Here is a 24,899-nt window from a genome sequence, read left to right as displayed (position 1 = left end):
CAACACCACCTTGATCTGTCCTAACACCTATGGTCCCATTGATGGCACCGTGACTCAAAACTTACAATGTACTAAAACAAAATAAATTTGGAATCGACTCTTCACCTCAATTGAGTATATTCGTTTGACCATGTTGGTGATAAATAGTAACTGGTGTGTCTTTTCAAGTCCGACGAAGAAGGTTGCTCAATCATCAGATTAGTAGGTTACTACATAGGCGTGAAGAGAGACGCATTCTGACTTTTTCAGTGCGGCAATTATACAATGCACCCAATTACCCCGTATATCCATAAGAAATGTAATCGCGTTTGCTATTCGGTATGTATTCTATATGGGCACACTCATTCTTGTTCATGGCTCAACTACAATTATATGGGATGTCCGACGAAACCGAGCAAGAGAGTTGGACTCCAGCAAAGAGCATGAAATATGGAATGAGTTTTCCTCTGAAAGGTCTTGATTGCGACAACTTGTTGAATATCGTATACTGCCAACAGGCAAGTCATTCTCTATCCCACTTATTTAGGGGTCCATGGGTGACATGTTTTCAAAGAGGCACAAAGATACCAATGATAAAGATACGGGTGGTAAAGTTTGAAGAATATTTTATAGAAATGTGTCCAATGATTCACAAAGTGCATAGTTGACTAGATATCCATATTTCCCCGAGGGCAGATCATCCTCTGACCTACGAATGTACTCGAGGATCTGCATTGTGCATGCACCTAAGACTGGATTCGAGATGAAGTGATGATAGTACACTGTCCTCTAACCAACTTGATTGTCAAGGGGATCAGGCGACCAGGCGACAAATTTAAGGCAAGAATTCCTATCTTGGCCTTCCATATCATCATAACTTTTGTCTCCATGAAGACATTTCCGTCTTTGAACAATACTGTCGATGCATCATCACTGCTTAAGTAATTCAGGAGCCAGCTGAATCCGAGTGGCAATTCCGCGGCCCGGGTTTGACACCAAACCCTCGGAGGCCCGTTGGAATTTGTTGACCCTCACTAAGGGTCGATGGTATTGAGACAAGTCTAGGTTTACGTGACAGGATTTCCAAATTTCAGGCCAGAAAACCAAAATGGGAGGGTATCTTTTAAATGAAGGGACTTGGCTCAAACCAGGCCTCACAGCACTCACCCGTCCAAGAATAATGCCAAAGCATTAAGCGTGGAGGAGAGCCTCGCTTATCTTGCAGGATTTTGAGGCACCCAGCGTGAAATATTTTCGCATCAAAGAAATTACGGAAAACTAAAGTTACCCACATACGCACTCAAGCAACCAAAGACAATCTTTGGTCCCAAGAATTTTTTTGAGCAATTTGTCGTTTACAAGACTGTTCTCTTCCTGCGTTTCGAATGAGTTGGCCAAGGAGATTTACCAGTAAAAGGGAAGCACCCCAATTTTTCGTTCCCCTCCCGAAAATAGCTATCGTTCCTCATATAGTATGTAGGTCTAAAATTGGTTCAGTTTTCCCAACGAAAGGGGGGAAAATCCCAGAGAAGCATTTTATACGCCGTTATTTGGGTGGGCCTCGTCTCATTCGTCTTCTTCGCGTTGGCAGAAAACGGAAAATGAAATTCCCGTGTCGGCCACTGAATTTCTACATCATCCCAAAGTGACCCGGACAGCAACACCCCTCACCGGGGACCTACATCAAAGATCCTTTTTCATGCGATTTCATGGGTCTACACTCTAGTACGTACAGTACCATCTACGTATGCAGAATGTGTGTAGTACTCGCAGGAGGGCTATTTCATCTGTCTGAGAGGCTTTTTCTGACCTTTGAAGTTGTGTGGGGTACTGCCAGAGTCCCTTTCTCTCTTCTCCTCTCATTGGCCTAAGGTTACAATGAGCATAACGCTCTGTTACACAGCGTTACACCATTTTGCGTACGTACACCACCATGTAGTATGTGTATGTGTATGTCTGCGTGTGGAAGGGATACAGAAAGAGAGCAAAAGAGCAAAAGAGAGTAAGAAGGAGGGGCGGATACATCATTACTTTGGCCGCGATCAAATGGCTGTACTACATCTTGATTAGACATGATAAACATCTTAATGACCCTTTAAAAGTGGTTTCGTTTTCCCGGGCATTTGCAGGCGCAGTTTCAATTTGACGAGGACGATCTTTCCCGGGCATTCAAACGTCACTCAATTCGCATCGACATTGAACCAGATCCGACTTGTGCTCTAATGCCAATGTACGTACTAATACATTAGCACTCACTGTCTCAGATCGAATGATCGATCAAACGACGCTGCACTCAAAAACTCTTGGTTCATTAATGGAAATGGAAAGTGGTAAATACCGTACAATGGCGCGGCAAGACCGAGCAAGCAAGACACACCGAGTGGATGATGCTCTTAAGCACACGCAGGATACTTATGAGTCGAAGGCACCTCTTACCTGAAGCTCCTCAAGTCCGATGGAATGAGATTGACCCCCAGTTTGAGCAAGAATGTCTCGGGAAGGCTGGGAAATGAGGAATTCCGAAGTGCCTCTGAGTTGGACGAGGGTTTCAAGATTCCTTTGGGTTTCGTGGGAGTTGTGGGCAAACTTGTCGAACACTCGTCATTTGTCATGTTTGTTTGATCATCATCGGGTACGGGTTCTTCAAGAACCTGAAACAAAAGTGGCGTTCATTCATGATGAGGGCCTCAAATAATTGCAACCTTTTCAGATCCATTGGCACATGCGCTAAATCTTCTGCCAATCCTTTCTGAGTCAGATTACTCGTCGAGGGCAGAATACAGAATGCACAATGCTACTAAACGTCTCACGTGGAGTGGAGCTCGAGCCTACTAATTCAGAAGCCTGTGGTCTGCATACCGTACCTACTACATACATACCATGTACATACACAGAGTAGGTACGTACAGTAGTTGGATGAACTGGACATGCCCCGCTTACCAGGAGATTTGCGGGTGAAAGGGAAAAATCATTTGAATGCTGATAGCGATCAAAGACCCATTTTTATTCTTCCTCCCTCCCAATCACTCAATTGATCACCATCTTAAAATGGCGTTCAAAAAAAAGATCGTGCCAACGGCAAGTGGTAAGAGCACATTCACCTCATTGGCTAATAATATTGGCCACGAAGCAATCAGTAAATGAATGATCGATTCATGGTGAGGGAAGATAATATAAAGACACCAATTCTGCCGAGGTGGATGGGACCTTACGCCCAAAATGAATTCGAATGATCTGTATGCCTTTCTTTCTTAAGGTCAACTCTTTTCTTCTTCTTTTCGACTGTAGATTGGTTTATTCCTTTTCCTGTCGATCTTAATTAGAGTGGGCCCAAAATTGGGTTAGCGGATCTAGCTACTTCTCGTATTCAGATCACGAGGGTTTGCTTGGTTGAGCTTGAATACGAACATCCGCGAGAGAAAAAGGTTATCAGATGAAGGTTTGCATTCAAGCCCTGACACAGACAAATGACATTCACCAATGGGAACACAATTCAATTAAATCGTTCTAAACTCCGAACCACAAATGAGAACCGATTCCCCCGAGAAAAGGGCCTTTGGCACATCTGTTACGAACGCATTCCAAAGAAATGGTGGAAAAAGTCGCTTCCTGGACGGAGTTCATATTTACATATTGGAGTTCAAAAGGAGCGAGCGAGTTGTTCGAACCATGTGGCTTGACAATGTGCCAGAATGGGAATTTTATTCGGCGAAGATGCGATTTCGGCATACTTTGTCCCTCTGCATTTTCGCCGATTTGTGTACATACAAGGTGTTTTGAGTGGCGCTCTCACTATTCGTATGATATACGTACTTCTCGTAGTACTAGTCAACCAACGTATGAACACATTTGTACACGGAGACGACGTTTGCCACAACACGGACAGCAAAGTTACGACGACAAAGATGGCATGGCATTCAACCTGCCTCATCTCTCCATGTGTCTGTCTGTCTTCTGAAGGCATGGCAAGTCTCATTGAGAAGAAACGGAACTGTATGCACATCGTGGCCTATTCCGAGGCCTTTACATGGTCGCGCTTCTTTGATTTATTTCCACAAAATCCCTGAATATTCCATCCACGCTGAGCGAGAAGAAACTGATTTTTGAAGAGGATAAAAAAGAGGAAAAGTTTGCAAAAACACAGGACTGGCTTCGAGCTTAGAAAACAGGGAGAAAAACAATCTTTGAGTTCATATGCTGCTCCGTGAACAACAGTGAACTGACCACTAATTGCAGGAGCCTGAAGAGAGCAAGGTAATTTTCCTGCCAATGACTTAATTGCTCTGGGTTAGTTCAGTTTGCAGCCAAAGTGCAATTAGCACTACTGAAGGCAATCCGTCATTTCGAGCAAAAGTGAAAAAAAGAGGGAAATGCACTTTTTGACCTAATGCCAACAAACCATGGGAAAATGTTGAGGAGACGTATTTGACTTAAAAGGAAAGGAACGACGACCCTCGAGAATGTTCACCCGCAAGTTGTGACTAGCTTGGTCACCCAACCTAGCGCCACAAATCCCATCAGCATTGATGCCTACCTTTGGTTCGTGTTCGGAGGGCGTGAGTTTCGATTTGTCATCGATCGTGGCACTTTTATTGATTCCAATCTTGACACAATAATCCCCGTTGTTTCCGAGGGAATGGCCTGGGTCCACTTGGATGTCCCCTCCTTTGGTGGGAGTCTCAACTTTCTCCAAGACTTTTTGTTCCTCCCTGGTGTGTTCGCCATGCTCTCCATCCTCACTACTCGATGAGGAGGAACTTGAGGATGAGTGTCGCTCGTCGGAGATCGTCAGATCAAAAGCGACACTTCGTTGAAACGAGGATCCCGCTAGTGATGACATAGTTTTCTCGGAACCACCTGGAACGATAAACCCCAAGCCCACTATAATGATGAACTTGTTCCAACCCAGGCATTCACAAAGGAACATCGTTCAAATTGTTGTCAAGTTCTTGGGCAACAAAAGAGATAGAGGATCGAGTTTTAGTAGAACCGAGTAAGATAGAAGGGAGAAGAGGCGAGGAAGAAGGACCCTTCTTGTTTCTTTGGCCTTTAGTTGGAAACTTTCCAGCCTCAAATTCTTTGATATAGAGCCTACAGCATCGATATGAAATGTTCTCGACCTGACTCCCTGATTTTCTACTCCAGAAGACTTGATCAAAAGAATTTGCTTTCAAAGCATCGCCAGAGTTCCCTTTTTGTAAAGAAGAAAAAAGCTAATAACTGCACCAGAGAAGGTCGTTGTTTGACATTCGAGGTCCTTGAGATAAGGTACGTAACAAACCCGACGAGAAAAATTCCTTTCTCTCTCGGTTCACCTCTTGAATGTAAAATTTGCCTCCATGCTCGAAGTTTTCCCATGAAGTGATCCATCACCGTCTACTCAGGTCAGCTCGGTAAGCTGTTCCATAACAAATAAGAGGCCTTTGTTCCGAGCACAAGGAGAAGATCGCTTTTCTCCCCTCATCACTTTTTTCTTTCGTTTTGAATGGTCCAACCCACCTTCGCTTCCGAGGTCTTCCTCGTGCTTGTCGAGTTGGTTCCCGATTTCTCTATCTCCCAAAGGAGCTGCTTGGCCCTGGTTTGTCTGCTGCAATTGCTTCCTCTGGACTTTGCCGTGTTCGTCCTTAGTCTCCTGAATGTCGCCGTTTTTCTCGTTTTGGCTCTCCTTATCAGACCTTCTCACACTTCCTTTTCTTGCACTTTGGCAATCTCCTTGGATTTGAGACGATGGCCACGCAGCCTCCTGGCCTTTTTCGTCTTTTACGATATCTGCAGTTCGACCATCTGGAGTGAAATGCTTCTGGTTTTCTTGTCCCTCTGCCCTTGGTTGAGATGATGGCACTCGATTGGGTTTATCCTCAGGTTTCTGTAAGTGAGAAGCGAAACATTTCAGGCCCAATGCCAAATTGCAAGTTGCTTAGATATTGATGGGAGGAATCAGGTGTCTTCAATCATTCCATTGATTTGTTACAAGTTTATGGTAACACCAAATACGTCCACCTATAATCACATTGTTTTTCTTATCAATGATTTTTAGCGTAAAGTACCACTAGAAATTCTAACGGTGTTCAAACCCGAAATCAGCTCAGAAAAGAAAGAAAAATGACACTGCAGGGCTCGATTGAAAAGTTTTCCACATGAAAGCAAAACAAAGGGCTGGAAGAACTTTGATCACGTATTAAACAACACCCGCAACATTCAGCAGAACGAACACAAGATGTACCAATGGCCAAATCAGGCTTTCGATCTCTGTGTGTGTTCAGTGTGCCAAGAAAGAACACAAGACAAGCTTCCTTTTACTCCCATTCTCTAGCACGTACTAGTCAAGAAACCTAATCACATCAGTGGAGCTTTCTTTCTCTGCCAATGTTCCCAACTCACTTTTGAAGGAACGGTTGTTCCCTCCGATGAAAAACCGTTCTTATTAGTGGGATTTTTCTCTGGGATTATGCTTGGGCTTTGCACTTCATTAGGTTTAGCACATTGGTCTCTCTCGGGGACATTCTCTTGGGCCGGGTTTTGAGTATGAACAAGCGATGGGATTCCTATATTGGTATGGGTCTCACTGGGAACGGAACAAGCTCTTCTCATCAACACAGCCTTGGCTTGAAAAGGTGATTCGGGCGAGGAGACCTGCACTCTTGCGGGATCACTTGCCCCATTCTTGGAAGCCCATGGTGGCCCGAATTGGGCAGGTTTTGAACTGGATATATCACTGGGTGGGAGATCATCAACGTCCCTGTAAAGAGTCAATTAAAGTTTAGTCAATACAGGCGACAGTCTTACATAGGAGTCATCACCCAACGCTAGGCTAGTTAATCAAAGAGTCAGGTCAGAGGAAGAACCACGAATTCCATAAGCAATGAAAGCCTCTTTATCACGACTAGGATCAGTTCGATCTCGAACCGTGGAATGGCCCGTTTTTGCACGGTTAAATGCACACGTGTCTATACAGCAATATGTAACACAAACATTGAACACGATCTACACGGATTACTTCTACATACAACTACAGCTCTTGTACACATGAGAGAGTAATCATCATTGACAATAATTGCTCCCCGAACTCTAACAAGGTTCGTTGCTGCAACCAAATCGTGGTTGTAAAATTTTTGTTGCCGGATAACGTCACAAGCCAAAGATTAACGGCAGCTTCTCCGTGCGGCTTTGACCTCACTCATGTCGTAAAAAAGTTCTTGTTCATCGAGTCAGCCAACATCAAGTCCATTGAAATTGGCCAGTGCAATGAATACACTGTGCATACTAGTTAACTACACGTGTATGTGGTACCGCAAATCGAGTTTGTTCGTTAAGAGTTCCTCACAAATCCGTTTCCAATGATCTTGATCGGGTACTTACAGTAGGGCGGGGCAGCCCTCTGATCGGAAGACAATCAAGTCATTGACCAACAACAAATTCCACCGGGTAAATTGCCTTTTGTTTTTGATGACGACAGGTCCCGTCGTTATAGATCAATTGGAGCATTTCTGCAACTCATCCTGAACAACTTGAAGGCTCGCAAATAGTCATTTCAAATTGGATCGGCTTGAGGCGGGACCCTAATTAAAGTTCGTTCGACTCCCTTAGAAACATCCCCCTCATTGATGATAAACCCAAGATAGATAGAGTCTCGATCCTTTGTATGTAAATTTTGGTTGGCGTGTTAAAATCTCATCGGATTTCCATTTCTTGCATACATGAATGGGTACAAATCAAAGACTTACGGTGTGTGTGTGACGCCATTAAGCATCTTCCGCTCATCCATGAAAACCATGAGTTCCACGAACATTAAAATGGTTTGATGACGAGGACTCTTATCATGAAAGTGCTACTTAAATTGTCAAACTTAGAGGCCATTCCAAGGTTAAAAAGCCCACAACTATGTAGGGAGGACAATTTGTATGCGATTAAGGATCTAGTAATCCCAATTTTAAGAACAAATACGAGTAAAAATTAAAAAAAAAACGGGTCATGATAGTGTTCACATGATTGGAAAATTCGTCAAAAATAGCGATATCACGGTATCATTGGTTGAACTGACAATTTAATTCCTAGCCAATAGAACATAATACCTATCATCAAAGAACCACGAGTACATAGCAAGGGTTAGTGTACTGGAAACAAAAATATATTCTCCATGATATTGTATCTTGTACTCCACACGAAAACGACGTACATATTTGACAGCATGTTTCACCCCAAATTGGACCAAAGAGCAAACAATGCCAACCTTTTGTTGGCCACTTTTTACCATTCCGTGGCCTTTCACCTTATCGTTCCATCGGAAGTAAGTTCAATTTGTTAGAGATCAGCAAAGAGGATTACAAGCAAGGTCTCCAAATCTCTCTCTCGAGAAAATTGTGGCGGATCAAGCGAGTCAGCGGATTTGTTCCAAAGAACAACGCGAAGCAGAGCGCTTCTTCTTCAAAGATGAAAATACAATGTTCCCCCATCCATGGGATCCAAATATCGAGCTTAACGGGTTTTGAAGCTCAACGGCCGTTCCCCAATTTAAGGCTAGTGGCGAAGAAAGATCAAAGGATAGTTTCAATAACCAACCCACCAACTTTGTCCATGCCCATTTTGGAAACCGAGCATGCCAGGACGTCGAAGAACACCCGTTCCGAATATCGATCCACAAATGACAAGTGCGTGAAACCAACCAAACGGTTCTTTCTTCGCATGATCGTGAATACTTTGCGTGCGTCGCTAAGAGCTTTTAAAGGGCTGATGCCAAATCAATAGTGGTCGGACAATAGGCTAAATCGCTCGATAATTAATGCAAGCAGGAGGTATTTCGCCCTGAACAATCATCAGGCACCTCCATTACCGGCTGTGGTTCTCGTACAATACTCCACCATGTGCTGTACACACTACGTATCTAACAGGCAGTGAAAGGTAGTACAGAAGAAGCAGCCACGAACCCCTACAGTGCACGAGAACACAAGAGCAACAGTACAACAGAACAACGATCCAAAGAGCTGTCTTCGTATCTACCGGTAGTATCGACACAGGGCTTCAAAGACCCATCTCTCCCTTCCTTCGAGGCGATAGAGCTGTGAAATCGGGGAAATTAGATTTCTTTTGCGGAAAAAAACGTTGGCCATTGCAAGAGGTTATAAAGGCCTGGTTCGAACAAATCTACCAGGCATTTTGGGTATTTCCCCCGATCGTTGCATGTCACTCAAATCCATCTCACTTGTCTTTTGTCGTGTGGCAACACCATATTTCAGGGGATAACATTGGTAATATTGAACGAATAGATGGTGACCAGTATTTAAGAACCTGGCGTTGTTAATCGGAGAAGTTCGTCCATCGATTCAATGGTGAGGGGGAGAATGGTTCATGAGGATTCCTAAGGGCCTGAAACATCTCACTTTGACACCTAATTTCATTTAATTAAGATGGAAAGTGAAACCTTGACAAGAAACATTAGGTCTGTAGTTCTCTTCAAGGGTCAAGACGATTTCATAGAAATGAATTACAAATCAGGTTTGACCTGAAAAGAGAAACTTACGAAATGCTCGTATGTACTAGAATGTGCATGCTCGGATTTTTTGATTGTTTATGTTTCGTAACTGATATTCTTGGTTTAAATAGGTCAACTTTATCGAGTGTTAATGTTAGATACTGTGAATTGCTAGGGGTCATTTCATGACAAGTGATTAGTTCTAAGACCATGGCAATGCTATCAAAGAACTACAGTACAAACTATCCTCCTTGATTCACCTTTGGTGCTTATCAATTTCATGGCGTGGGATGGATATTACCCAGAGTTTAAAGACATTATTGACAGGACCGTACCTCGAGTTTCGTTGGTCTTTCAAATCAAAATAGATACGCTTGATCCTCCTTGGCAACGAGCTTATTTTGAAGGTCAAAGTATCTTACGAAGGCATCATGATTACTCGTATCGGAGCTTTCACTGGAAAATGTCAAAGCCACCACGGATAGAAATCAAAGCACAAACGAACCAGCAACCATCGAGTGGGGCCAATATAATTAAAAGCATCTTGTGTATTGGCACAACACCAAATAGAAAACACAACGTCGAGCGGAAAGTGCCTTAAACGACATCGAGAAGATAAAGAGAAATCCAGTGGTGGGAACAGAAGGCTCATGCATGCATGCATAATTAATGTCTTGTCAATAAAGGTTCTTTAGTCACCGTCGGCCTTACCCGTCACCAAGATCGAAAGCTCTGGAAGATTGGAGCAAGTTCCTCCCCGGTCTTAAACCCCCGTTTGGACGGACTTTCAAGGACTGAGATCGTTTGCAATTGCTCATCACAGCCAAGGTCGGCACGTTCAGGAATGAATCGGGAACATTGATCGGGATCTGGTGTTCCGGGAAAGGAGAACTGGTTATAGTCATGGTCTTTCTCGAGGGAGACGAAGGTGACGGACATTTGAATGAGGTTTGCGGTGAGGTCCAAGGTGATGAGCCCAAGGGAGTTGCATAGTACGATGGCGACGAGATCGGAGACTCATATTCCATCATCGAGGATAGGGGAGACTCGTAAATTGAACTACTTAGAGCGTCCGGAGACTTGGGAGACGAGAAGGCTTCTTCGAACTCCTTGAATTCGTCATCATCCGACGAGGGCAGTGAAGGAGCGTCCTTATCGATTTCCTCGATATCTTCGAGTTCCGATGGACTACAAGGCACAGCTGTGTTTTCTGTATTATTCGATTGCAGCGAGTTATTCGAAGTCATGACCAAGGGACGAGAGGTGGAACGAGCCAATTTCATGGACAAGGACAATTTGTCCAGGGTGCCTTCCTCCGGTAGAGTCAGACCTTTGGCCGCACCCATTGTGCCGGACAAAACCAAAGGATCAGAAATGTGTCTGGACAAACGCTTGGACCCTTTAGACTTGTTACTCTCATCCAAGTGGTGATCCAAGGAATGGGAGCTCGGCTTGGATTTGGAACTGTTCCACTTGAATGAGCCTCGCCGAGGATCCGAGAGGGTTGGGGTAAAGAGCAGAACACCCTTGTCGTCCTCCTCGGGGGTTTGAACTGGAGAGGCTATGGACGAGGGAACCTCGCTCTCTTCACTCTCCTCGGGTAAAACCGAAAGACGACGTAGGGAAGATCTTTGAGGGTTTCAATCAAGCAATGAATTGACAATCAGAAGGGGAAGCAAATGAGAGATGGATCCCAAGATGGTAGAAAGCAGAGCAGGAGGTGAAGGGAGAGAATAGAGAGGAAAGAGGTGAAAAATGATTCACGAAATTAATCCTTACGGTCTATCAATCAATTGGCAAAATCTAAATGGATTTAGATCTGAGAGCTCAGACTGTGAGTGAGTCACTCAGATATTTATTATTTACAAGCTTCTCAAACCGAGGAGCTCAATTTCATGTAGCAATAAATCAACCTGATTCATCAGCCAAGAACTTTCCTGAACCCATTTTTAAAGCAAAGGAGGGAATCTTACATCCAGAACAGATTGTTCTACGTATGTATACTAAGAAATGAGATTTTTTGCTATAGATCGAAGATTCACTACTTTGCTCTAAAAAAACTGTGCTCCGATCTCTACGATTAATCTCCGTGGATTGAACAATACATGACACCTTGGAAACGGCTCACTCTGGGTTTATTTGATTACCTTAAAACTTAGAAGAAAGTCCGTGAACCTTTCTCAATTCCTTGTACCTTCCTAAGAACTCAAGCCCGGGTCTTTATTCAAGACCGCCTAAAGAACCAAGGCTGAATTGGAGAAAGGACCAATTAGTCCTAACCTTAAGGTTGTTAGTCCAAATATCCAAATGATTGATCACTTTAACAGAATCCTGCCAATGTTCTCAATTCATTGGACCAAGCGGTTCCACGAGAACTAAAGCTAATGAGTAATGACACTTCCCGTCCAATTGAAAACAGAGAGAAAAGTTTAACTTTTACAGTACTATGCACATTAATGTCATTAGTTGATAGGTTAACTAATGAAAAAATGCGTCTGATCAAATGGCAAAGACAAAGCGAGCTGTTACAACCATTATTTGGATGCATTTATAGTTCTCGCTGCAAAGTGGCATTACTATTCATCATCATTAGAATAATTGTTCGATGATGTACGTACGTAGCTATGGGATTCAAAAGGACCTCCCACTTCTCCCTTCCTAACGAATATAGATCTTGAATCGTTGGGAATGAAGCTCGAAAAAAATTGTGAAAGACGTGAGCCAACCCAAGGCATTCTATTCTGGAAACGTGCATTGTGAGTCTTCCAAGATTAAGACGCATTGCCCGAAGGGAGTTGTCGAGAAATGTTTGTCTCTCTTTTTTTCCTGGGTCATCTTGGGGTCTTATCTTGAAATTTTTATTCCTTAGGAAGCTTGAATTCACCGAGGACAAAAAATTCACCGTGAAAAAAATCTTTGCCAAGAGGCCAAGGGCAAATTATCTGTCCGCTCATCCATCCATCTATGCATCCATCTAGCCAATCTACAACTTCCAAAATCGCCGATTTTCTTCTTCTCGATCCTCGACACGCTCCAAGTGGGGGAAGTGAAAATATATCTTCATTCCTCGGTTTCACACCTCGCTCTCACGTTTTTTTCTGCATTCTTGTCGGTCGGTGGACTCCTTGGCCCCGTCGAGAGAGAGGTGCGTTCAATGGACAAATTGAAGATGTCTTACACGAATAGGGAAGAGTCATTATTCAGAGATCCAACAAAAACCAGACGAGCCAACATGCGAGTATTCCTTCCCATCATCGCCATTCCTCAATTTCCTCACCTCTCCCTCAACAAGATCGCTGGAGATGGGTAGGACGTCATGATTTATCAATTAACCGGCCTTGTAACAATGCCTAATTGATGGCTGTTCGGCAGTCAGCTGTCAACGAAACGTCTAAACATTTGCCTTGAGAGTCGAGAAGTGAGAGAAGGAAATGAATGGAACTCCCGAGTTCCGATGGCGATCGTAAGCCAACCAGCCAGCTTCATCGGGGATAGTGGGGTACATATTATTATCAAACCTCATCATATGCGTGAGTGTCTATTTTTAGCATCCACAGATTAGTTCTCTTGCGGGATAGCGCTGAAACCAATTATCTACCCCGCCATGGATATCCTTTTTTAGCTGCCATCTTTATTGGAATCATTCTCGTTCACCGTAAAGCGTGTTAGCGAGAAAGGGGGGAAAACCACCTTTCCACGCGATTGTCATCGTTTGCATGCGTGGAAAAGAGTGTGTGTCTAATTAAGATGGAAGTTCCCGACGTCAAAAATGATTTGCTGAAGCAAAGCCGAGCGAGCGATGGTTTTCTCGTCTTACCTGAACTCGTCCAAATCCAAGGAATCAATATGACCGGCCTCGAACCAACTCGCTGTAGAGTCGGAGTCCAACTCCAAAGATCCCTCACTCGATCCACCTGAGCCCACAGGGCTTGTTGGGTTCTAAAATTAAAGAAATACTGTAATCACCTCATTGTCAGCGTTCAATTTGAGTAGTGACGAAGCTTCTGATTGATGAAGCAACGTGTGCACTAGGAGAAGATGGGTAGGCGTAATTTCCGTACTAGGTCTCGTCTTCATTCACCTTCACGAGTCCATTACTGGGGGCATTGATTGAATGGAACGGATTAATTTTCTCCACCTCTAATCAAGGAAGCCCTAAGGGGGACTTCGGTCCATAACTGTTAAGTTTACGAGTGTGTCATTGGTGGATAACCGTATGTCACATGTACGTAGTCGTGTCCCACCACAGTGCAATCACAGACTAAATACGCTGTGGCAAAAGCTTCGAAACAAGTGCTAATCTCACTTTATTGGATGGACGTATCAGGTTTCAGCGCCTTGGCTTTTGATTGCAACAACAGAACAGTACACCGTGATAGATTGTAGACTTGGTCAAATGCAAACAGATCGAGGCCAATCGAGCCCAAAGAGATTACCGTCGTTTTTGGTGGTTCCTTGGCGGTTCCTTCCTCAATGGCTCTGGTGAAGCTGTCGTTCCTGGCCAATGGTCCCAATGAGGAGCTCGTGGAGACTTGGGATTCACTTGGGGACACAATCAAGTCGTCATTTGGGCCAAGTTTGGCCGAGGAGGTCAACAATGGAGGAGAGTTTGTGGATCCCACTGGTGCTGGAACCCTTTGTGCCAGGCCAACGTTCACGTTGTCTTCATCCAAGTTCGTCTCCAAAATTGGTGAAGTTTTCAACTTGAGCGACTTGTCAAGCCCATTTGGATCGGACTTTTCCGGCCCAACTGCAATGAGAGCAATCATAGACTTGTCAAATCGAGTCATGTCAATTGAACGGGTCCTCCAACGGACCAGAGCCTCCAGCACTTGAAAAGGGATTATTGATAAAAGGCTTGGTAGAGTGATAAAGAACACGGTTCTGTTAGCTCTGGAATCATGATTCATTTCAAGTTCTGAAACGCTCTTTTATTGATTGGAATTCCTTTTCTAGTTGTGGTATTTGTTCGCGTCATGGATTGGACTGCTGCTCTGTCTGTGCTAGTCTAGAAATGGAAATGAGCAAAAAGTGGTTTGCTGTCGTCAATCCATCATGAGATCAAAACGAATAGCCGGATAATAAGGCGTTGTTGTTACTTCTGTAATATTGATGGACACCCAAATGTAGGCCGGGGTGAAAACTGTGAAACAGTGGCAAGTTCTTAAAGACATATCGACGCATGCAACCGTTAAAGGATAAAAACCAGCCCGACGACTTGAAGATATGCCAAAAGCGTCAATCTCCATTATGACTCATTTTGTCATTGCGATAAGCCCGCTGATTTTCTTACCGAGTTACCACTCATCAACTGAATCATTCTTGGCCAGTAACACCAGTAACTGTCTTGTTAGAATTGCATTTATGTCACTTGACGCATTTTTTGGTCGCTTTCCACAGTCGTGCAAAGCAGATGCATGAAAACATAATGAGATCGTCGACATGACTGCTTCAAAGTTCGTTCGCTTATTATTCGGCAGAAAAAGTTCTGACATTCAAGCAAACTTGAGTAGATCTGGCTTCTTCACCTCCGTCGGTTCCTTATAATATTCTCGACGCGTTTCTCAATTCCAATTTGGCTCGAGAAAAAAAAACCACGGTGGATGGAGGTGAAGCTAATGGCGGAATGTGTTTCGCTTAACTTGTCAAGTTATCAACTTATCATGCATCTCGTTGAACAAAAGCCTCGCCACTTTCCTAACGATCAAGTTCGGCAGACTGTTTAACGCCGCCCGATTTTGATCAAGGACGGCCAAGTGATGCTTGAGTAATGGTGAATCATGACATGATATCAAGTACAGGGTGGACTCGGGGTTGGAATGCTCTCTTACCGGTAAATTGAAAGCGAGTCACCCTCAATCGTCATGGTCACCCTCGGCGAATCATTAACTTTTGCGCCTCAGATCCGATGTCATCCAGGAGACGTATTTGTACATGACCTTTTATGGACTGCATCTCAGAGTTTTCCTTCTAATCATGATCAGGCAAATCTTATGGTAGAGCTTAATTGCGAAAAAAACTTTGGCCAGGCAAATTTTGAATTTGCGCAAAACACGTTTGAGAAACGAGAGGACGCACGAATAATCTACACGGGCCAATTGGAGCTGGAAAAAATGCTGCATCAAGCCGCTATCGGATTCTTCGGTTTGGTATTCTATAACGGAGGACGAGGCATTTAAAGAGTGTCGTAAAACCCTTTGGCACCCTGTTCATTGCCAAATGGCACAGAGGTGGTAAACTTCTTAGGCACCATTGCTTACCTCAAGTTTTATGAGGCAAAAAATGCCTTAAAAGTTATTGTGCAGGGTAATGCTTTTTTGTACCCCTGGAAGAGGTCTAATTTCGGGTTCTCAATTGCTCAAGACGCAGACAATATATCTCGTTTTAAAAGGCATTTCTATTTTTCACTCATGACCCGTAAAATTCAGGTCGAGATCACGGAACCTTGCAACGAGTGGATTTGGATCTTTTTCCCCGACAGTGGATTCATAGCGGTCATATAATCAAACAGAAAGTGCGACTGATCTCATGGATAATTGGACCATCAAGGAAGATTCTTACCGAAAGATTGGCTACTTCTATTGTTCTTGATTCCGGGACTAGGTCGAGTCTGATTTATGGCTTCACTTTGATTGACTTGTGCTTTTATGGTTTGTTTGAGGATGTGCACAGGTAGTGGTCGCTCTTGGTCCTTGGTGAGATTGGCCTTTGATGAATTGATGGTCGGATTGGCAAGTGGTTGACTCCCAATGGTTGCAGTGGTTCTTGCGGTTCCAGCTGAGCTACTACTCCTTAAATCAGACAAGGATACAAGCTTGGATTCATCTTGGATATCTTTGTTGTTTGGCTGGGTCCTGAAAGAGAAACGAACCAAAGGTAAATTTCACTCCAATGAGTATTTGTTTGGTTTTTGTTAAATCATACTTCACATTGCTAGAGTAAGAAACCATCCATTCATGGTTTGATTCAGGCTGACAAGTAGACAGAACATTAGCCCATTTGAAAAGCCGACTCACTTCCTTTGGAGCTTATCAATAGTTAATGCTACTCGCTGAATTTCAGCTCCGTCACAAATTTTGCCCTCTTCATCGTGCTTCAGTCATAATCCATTTCTCTTAATTTTTTTTTCTTCAAAATTTTAAATATTAGAAATTCGCCTTCGATTGTGGCATTGAAGACACGTGCGATTGGCCTATAATGGCCACCCAAGAGATGCAAGTAGCACACGTCTTCGGGAGTGGCTATTCTCCTTTTGAACAATTGAGATTCGACATGGACAGGAAGTGATTTCTATTGGGTACTCAGTTACCGGGATGTGCACATCTGACAAGACCTCGAGGATTGCTCAGCAACTGGGCAAGTCAAAGAGCCGACGAAACCGCTTAGAGAGCAGAAAATCTCCAATGACTTTTTGGCATATCCCCAAGATCCTCTTTCGGAGAAAGACGTTGCTCGGGCAGCAACGCTTTATCCGGAAAATTTGAACGGACCCAAATGTGAGAGGAATTCATCACGTGACGAATTTTCCACGGTGTACATTTCTGTCTTGTCATCAAAAGGCAATATTTCATTTGAACTAAACACATGCGTAATGGTCTACCCGGTATAGTAAGAGTAAGCGAGGGTACTGTAGAAGAAGCTTCAAAGAGGAGCAAGCCAAACCCGACTTGCATCTATCTCAGCCTTCCCACATTAAAGTGAGTAATTGAGCGTTTAAAATCGATCTCGAGGATGAAAAGGCCATTTTCGGAAAATCATCATGCCGTAAGTGGACAGTACAACTACTATTCATCTCATGATTTAGTTACATCTTTTTATTCCCATTGCAATTGCAGTATACCTTCCGGTGGCATATGGTAGGAACGAGTTCAAGACCAATTATTAATACTCATGAGGAAAATGACGATAGCGTTTCGTCCTTGCAAAGTCCTTTGTGCGAACAGAGTCTGGTCACTTTGATGGGGACTCGATGTGTTCTGCCATCTCATCTCAACGTGGGTTGATTATTTCTCCTCCTCTCAATTTTGTAAGATTTTCCTCCAAGGTAAAGCACGGAAAACCCATGGCGGGCTCATTAGCCAGAAAACCAGAACTCCGACCCACCCTCAGCTTGCTCAGCTTGCTCAGCTTGCTCGATAATGATGAGCCACTCACCTTGAGGAATTAATACAGGAAGCTGCATTGGGATGGTTGGACTCAATTTTCCCACAAGACTCTGCTCGAGATTCCAAGAGCACACTCTGCTTCGTCTGAGAACCTGAAAGTACGAGGGAGAAAGCGAATTAGTAATGCAAACACATCAAATACCACTCACTCACTCACTCACGATGAGGAAAAAACCAGCCAGACAGGAGCCGGCTTAACAAAGTTTCTCGGCACTATTTATGACATTTCGTAGCATTTACATGAGACGACAGGAAATGAGGCCCCAGTTTTTCGCTTTTGCCTTGGGTCGATTTGATAGGAGTAGCAAGTGAAAAGAGGGAGGGAAAAAAGTTCGTGCTAATTTTCCAGATACGATTCTGCGCTGCACATTATCATTAGTGGATAAATTATTGTCGTTTACATTGTAATTTGCCCTCCGGTTGAATTGCTAGTGGTGCAACAAACTGGCTTGGATTTCCATTTTTATCTTGGGACGACTCCGACTCTGGTTGGGGCTTGATCAATCTTTCTACCTCAAACAGCTAATGATATCAAAACGAGATCCCACTGCCAAGTAGTCCGTGGAGACTCCGGACCCATCCCATGCAATGCATATCATGAGCACACCAAAGCCATCATCGAGCGTCAAGATTGATCTCACGCCTATTGAATCTCGGAATCGCATGGGCAAAGCAATTGGCTTCAATTGACTTTGCCATTAGGTCAAGAAGACCAATCCCGACATAATGGAAGCAAAACATGCCGCTTGATTGGAAACAATGGCCACCACTCGAGTCCGCCCATATCTGGCTGGGCCTTTACTGCCATCCAACATGCATTCCCCTCACATCTCTGTGAAGAAAGAGATAAAGTCCCTTCGCGATCAAGAACAAGAACAACAGCAAGAGCAAACGGCATAGGAATGTCTGCATTGGTTTGCTTGTACGACTATAAAACTCCAGCCCACTTTTCTCTCTTTCCCTTAATTTCGATTGGTTTGTCGAGCAACTCTGAATCGAACCCTGAAATGAATGCCGAAGGGTATTGGATGAAGTGGAGATGGGATTTCTGTCACTGTCAAAGTCATTAATAAATTTGAGCCTATCCCGAAAACGACTGGAATCTGGAGAAGAGAATTCGAGTGTCCTAAAAAAACAAGTTTGATGGCTCCAGTTGTTAGAGTCCATTACGGGTTGATCGCGATTCTGAAAATAAGCTTCATTCTTTGTTGGACAAATGTGATTTTGAGTTGGCATGATCAAAGTATGAAGCACTAAAATCAATGTCACCCAAACCAAAACTCGTCCGTCATCTGTCGATGTACGTTGAGTGGCTAATTTGAAGTAGGAAAACCCGTCCATTGAACTAGTGGCAGTAGCTTTAACGGCATGGCCATATAATACTTAGAATCCCACCCAATTTGGGCTTTGTTGCTTGGAAGGGACCTCAACTGTGAGCGTAAGCGTCAAGATGGTTTCCAAATCAATTTACCAATAATATTGCCTACCAAACGAAACAGAGTTTCTCAAGCAGGCCTAATGGATCGATACCTAAGCGTCTACTAAAACACTCTCCATCCAAAGAATGAAGGAATGAATGAAAGAAGCAAGGAATGAAGTCGTAAAGCAGCGGAGGTTCTTGATCAAAGAGCGCATGGTCCTCATTGAACAAGTGTTTTTGCTTCAATTTAGCAACCATTCCGTCAGCTGGTCAAACAAGAGAGCATTAGTCAAGTAGCCAATTAGATTTGGAATCAAGAGCAGTTTTGGTCGTGCTCGACTCCAAATCTATGAAATGCTTTCATGAAATGCGAGATCTTTCACTTTGTCAATATTCGAGAGATAGAGACAAAGGAGATCTAACTTTTGCTTTTCGAGTCGTCAAATTCTGAATTGACAGATCTCGTTTGGTTTTTGGGAAGGAAGAACCTTGACTCGTATCACCTTGAGCTCTTGAGCTAGTTCATTAAACCTGCAGAGTTTGATCTGCATGCAACATACTAGGACAGGCATACATATTGTAAGATCCTTGGTCATAAGTCAATGTCTGAACCCTTTCAGCAATAGATTTTGATATTGGCATATTCCATTTATTCCACGGCCCACGACCGACTACCCGCACGACGACGATAGTTACTCCAGTTCAGCGAGTGCAAACTGCGTGGAGTGCCCACTTCACCAGCAGATTTCGTGGTCCCAAAAATATTGCGCTCGATGCCGCCAAGATCTGCATCTGATTTCAACCTGTTGGCACTTTCATGGGCGAGTTCTTAATTGAAATTCATGCTGGTACATTAATCAAAATCCACCGTTCCCAACTCGGTACTTGGTTTCTTGTTGTCGTAGTACGTATCTGTGTGCAAACCAAGCCCTGAGCCCGCTCACGTGAGGGCAATGCATTAATTTTCAATACCGAATCGAGCCGATAACTGAGCACGCTGAATTGCTGCGAACCTTTTGATTCAATCCTCATCCCTTCTAACAGGGCCTCCTGATCCGTGCAGATTTCCTCCTTAGCACTTTCATTGATATTCTAGAGGCCTTCCGTCCTGTCTTTGGGGGACCCCCTTCGCCTCGGTCCTGAAGAACTCATTTCAATTTTGACATGTGACAAATTTCTCACAGTTTGGCTCTGAATTGCAAAGACCTGCAGGGATGCTCGCACAACCATGATAGAATATTTAAGGAGCAGGGGTTTCAATCCAAAACTCCCATGAAGTGGATCCCCTGGACTCTAATGTCTCAATATTGAATTGACTCGGGACTTCAAATTGAATGGTTCTCTCCCATTTTGGCGTTATGGTGGCTATGGCCTCAAATGACTAATATTCTGGCGTCCCTGAGCGATGTTCCCTTTTCTGCACTTCCTCTTTTGGCGGGATATTTAAATCATTCTCACAGCTTCTATTCGCCATCACCAGGCTAAGAGCTGGAAGTCGTGAGAGCTCACACTGTGGGCCAAGCCATGTGATAGATGATGACGATTCGAGGCCTCTAGAGCGTCATTCATGATCAGAAGAGAACATGGTGCACCCAAACCAAAGGGTAAATCGATAAACGGAATCCGATAAACAATGGCAGAGCAGTCACAATGGATGGAGTTAGTCAATACTTTCGTCTGAGTCAGAGCCTGCCATTCGGTGACATTACCTTCCGTGGAGCGAGATCCCATCAAGATACATTTTTACCATTTCAGGTATCTCGAAGAAGTGCGTTCAAACTTGGCATGAATTTGCAGCAATGCTATCAATACATTCTCTCGCAACCAAATCGATACAAAGCTTAGTTGACAACCCAATATCGGAAGAGGGCACTCACTCATTTGTGTCTTCCATGCCTTTTTATGTGGCGCAATAATTGTCGCCCTTGAATAATGCTCATATGTTACGTGCTTTAGTCGGTGAATGTCGAGTGTTTTCATGGACAAGCAAGCCAAGAAGCTCAGCCTGGCCAGTTTCTCCTTGATTGTAATACCACCTTTTCAATCAGCAGCTTAGTTGATGATACAATTGAAAGGATTCCATGCTGTTTTATGGCGAAGATGAACTTTTGGGCTGCTCCGTGGGTTACCATTCAAATTCAGGCCTGCTCTTCCATAACCCTAAAAGGCGACAGGATTGACGACCAACATACCAGAGGGCCCTTTAGAAAACACTTTCAAATTGCTAATTTCTAATTAAACCATCACTGTACACGATGACGTTAGGTAGTTGCTATCATGGCATGTATGCAAAGTAAGCAATAAAATTTACACCTCGCAAGCCTTTTGGAGGCAAAAGTTATTGGGAGTAATCTTTCCAGCGTTCACATTTCCTGTCCCCTGGAATAGGTATGAAAAATGGAAACTGGATGAGTTATGACTAGGGTCGAACCGGCATTGGTTGCCTCCAGCCATGACTAGCCGATAGGTCCTCTTTCAGGTCACTCTGCTCTGGTTGAGGGCCAATAATAAATATGCCAATAATAGAACCAGGGGGCGAATTTCCTCGTCCCCAAATCTATGACTTCATTCTCTGGGTGGCCTTCGCAGACCAAAAAGTGGCCTCAAATATCTTCGAGTAGCTAAGCCGACCGAGATGATTGTTGTTGGGTTGGCCATTATGGGACTTTTTCCATTTATAGTGTATTGTAAGCATAGGATGGCGGTCCGCATTGCAGAAAAGTGAATTATCAGTCAACTCTTAAAGTGAAGAAAGTAACACCGTTCTCCCCGGTTTGAAGTCACTGATATAAGTTTCGGGTCGCAATGCAGTCCCTTGTCTCTCAAGCGACTACAATGCCCAAAATGAAACTTTATCCTGAAGCTGAAACTTAGTCGAGCTGAGAACCCCAATTTCTTCGCTTTTCGGGCACCTTGCACAAATTCTACGACGAGTAAGACGTATGCGATCGATCCTTGTATGAGAAGAGGCCAAAATGGGTGTGTACTTGAAGCCCCTTCATTAGTTGTGATTCAGAGCCACGCATTCGTTGATTGTGCCCTCTGATTTGTATGGCGCTCTTACGTACTACATACATGCTTCATCTCTCTTTATACGTCTGTGGCTCATCGGTCATGGCTTTGATAAGTTTTCGAGATAAACTTCCTAAGGTTTTGTTTGACTAGTTCATCTCAACCGGGACAAAGTGACCAGGGTACTTATCTCAATAAAGACAAGCTATCTCTTCATTTGAGTCTTGAGTCTTCCATGGCTCTGGGACAAGCGTTGCATCTATCTCTTCGCACAGCACAGGAATGGTCTCTTGTCTAATGAAGATAAATGTTTGAGACCGACTCGATCTAATCATAATTTCACCATAAACTACCTTATGTCATTTGGGCGAGTCGAAGGCATAACAAATGCATGGCTAACCACCAATCCTATTGTCAAATTCGCCGTGCTAATAAAGTCAGCCGGTATGAGGGAGCTGCGGTCTTCCCTCTGGACAGAACTAGAAACACTGCCATATCTGAAGCCCTCTAATGATAGTCACGATGCTCCTTGCGAAAGGCATCGTGAGTTGTCCGAATGTCTCATCCCTTTTTCAAGCCTTTTTTCAATTGATCAAATGAATTCATAAGTGGTTTTCCCCTGTTTCATCTCTCAATATTTCAATGTAATGCTTCCTCAGCTTCTCGTACCTTTCTCACCCCAACACTTACATAGACCCCAGATGGCCGAGCCATGCTCATAAATTATTAACATTCGCTTGAGCTCCATGGGTTGTGTTTTTCGGTACCCCTGTTACTCCAACTTCTGGCCCTTCTAAAAAGACAAAGGCAAACCAGCAGCTTCGGTTTGAACATTTCACCTGTTCTAAGTTCTAATAGCATTACCAGACAAAGATTAAGCACTTAAGCCTAAACCATTTTGTACTTTGTAAGAGGCTCCTCAAGACTGGTCATGGGTGGCCAATTAGTGCATACAGAGTTAGGAGGAGTATTGTTCAAGGAGGTCTGTTGGTTGACATTAACCTTGGCAACATTGTTATGGCGGTCCGGTTGGCTCATTGAATCATTAGCTCGAGTTGGCCACAAACATAAGCATTGATCGTGTGACTAATACTGCTGTACGTAGATCAAGGTGACATATTTAAATGATTGATGATGTTTTACCGAGGAGTTGTAGATAATGTTTAAATATGCTCGCGAATTTGCGACACACCCACACGTCGTGACCAACGGATTTGAAAATTGAGGAGCTCATCCCTTACGTTTTGTGAATGAAAACATTGAAACTCTGGGCGGTTCCCTATGGTCCAATATGGTTCTTGAGCAGCAGAGTGTTCTAATTTAAGTGAGATCGATGGTTTTTGGGTGCAGTCTTACTTTGGAGCTTTTTTTAGAATCACTTTGAATTCTTTGATTGTGGCCAGTTTTAAAAAAGGTAGCGATCTCACCTCGATTGATCTCGACCTGCGTAGTTTGTGTGTGTCAAAGAAAAGAAAAAAGTGACTGATATCAGGAGTTCCAGGCGGTGTCCAGAAAGGAGGAGCTTTGCCAAGAAATGATCGTAATGATGATGAGGGTAGGAGTTTGGAGGTTTTTGCCCCGGATCTTAGATACAAAGCAAACATTTTAAGCTTTTTCCCTATTCAAGGCGGTCTTCCATCACTCTACGCATTCCTCGATGTGTGAGATAGTTCAAGTATAATGAAAAGCAAAAAAGGCTAAATACACTAGTTTTCTCATCCAGATTACTCAAGGTCTACCAAAGCATAATCGCGTTTGAATATAACCCCCAAAAAATTTAAATCACGTACTAATGTATAGTCGGTAGACATGAAAATGTGTTTACGAGTATTTCAACCCTTTATTCCTTTGATCGTTAGGATAGCTCCATTAGTGGAGCATGTTTCGTTTCGAGATGATAAACAGGAAATTCGGCCATATCTCATTCAATTTACTACCATTTGAGAAGCCAATGATTTTCTCGACGAGGTGCAAGTGGCAGTGAAAGGGTTAATGATTACCGTCTCGCAGACAATGCAACGGAACAGGAAAAGAAGACTTCGAAAAAATGTGGTTGAACAAAAGAATTATGAGAACAATTTGTGGTGGCAATTGGTTTCAAAGTCTCATAACAACACGCTTTCATTTGGTTGAGAACTTAACTTGCGCTTGAGCATTTGGAGTGAGGGAAGAAAATGAGGTCATTTGGCTTCAGTAGCCAATGCGTAATATTAACGATATTTTCCAGACAGATCTCAACAAAAGCTAGCGCTCATTCTCTCATAAGAACGATCCAGCAATGCACATTGTTTCACTAGGCCAACATGTTTAGGAAATACCCGTACTTTCGTGCAAGTATGCTTGCTTCCTTTCTAGATCGTAAAGAAGCCTCCCTAAATAAGCCTCTGCGCGCCGCGAACAACATTACTCATAACTGAATAATAAATTGATCTGTGTTCCCTCGCAGTGCCACACATTGAAAGGGCTTCGCCACCCGTTGGCACACTAAGCAACCATTTCACCAAATACCTGGACCAAGTAAACTTTTCAATAGCCTAGTTCCCTTCTATGGACACACGAATTAACGAAGGTGCGCTCAGAAAAAGAACCCAGCAACCAGTATTCAGGCGAGAAAGCCCAAGATTGGAGCGTTTCGACCGATTTCGGATACCTGTCTCTTCTTCACTTATTCTAGGTCATTCGATATTTTCACTATAAAAAAGTCCAGAAAAGTCAAGCCAGCGAGTCAAACCCACGCAAAATTCTGCGTAACTTCAAAACTTCAATCAAACCTTGATTATTCACAACAACCTCGATACCAAAGGTGTGTCAGTGCAATTCACCAAGGGACCCTCAGCTTGCCTTTCAACTCACT

At 43.6% G+C, this 24,899-nt stretch overlaps 1 protein-coding gene across 6 annotated transcripts in view; it reads right to left on the bottom strand.

Moving 5' to 3' along the window:
- Positions 1-24,899, bottom strand: part of LOC131878014 (uncharacterized) — a 68,878-nt gene that overhangs the window by 21,295 nt on the left and 22,684 nt on the right. For 5 of the 6 annotated variants that reach the window (XR_009372940.1, XR_009372939.1, XM_059223894.1 and 2 more), the window contains exons 4-12: positions 17,603-17,705; positions 16,010-16,302; positions 13,885-14,198; positions 13,266-13,387; positions 10,160-11,077; positions 6,361-6,718; positions 5,479-5,845; positions 4,514-4,836; positions 2,416-2,630 (exon numbers count right to left, since the gene is read on the bottom strand). Coding sequence is in view for 4 of the 6 variants with exons in the window: in XM_059223894.1 (XP_059079877.1) it covers positions 2,416-2,630; positions 4,514-4,836; positions 5,479-5,845; positions 6,361-6,718; positions 10,160-11,077; positions 13,266-13,387; positions 13,885-14,198; positions 16,010-16,302; positions 17,603-17,705 (3,013 nt within the window). In the remaining 2 variants the exon portion in view is untranslated. The remainder of the gene's footprint in view (positions 1-2,415; positions 2,631-4,513; positions 4,837-5,478; positions 5,846-6,360; positions 6,719-10,159; positions 11,078-13,265; positions 13,388-13,884; positions 14,199-16,009; positions 16,303-17,602; positions 17,706-24,899) is intronic. The other variant, XM_059223896.1, reaches the window with a different exon arrangement.

The sequence above is a fragment of the Tigriopus californicus genome, chromosome 3 (genome assembly GCF_007210705.1).
Source record: "Tigriopus californicus strain San Diego chromosome 3, Tcal_SD_v2.1, whole genome shotgun sequence".
Classification (NCBI taxonomy): domain Eukaryota; kingdom Metazoa; phylum Arthropoda; class Copepoda; order Harpacticoida; family Harpacticidae; genus Tigriopus; species Tigriopus californicus.
The sequence above is the reverse complement of the archived record's forward strand: the minus strand, read 5'-3'. Positions and strand labels throughout refer to the sequence as shown.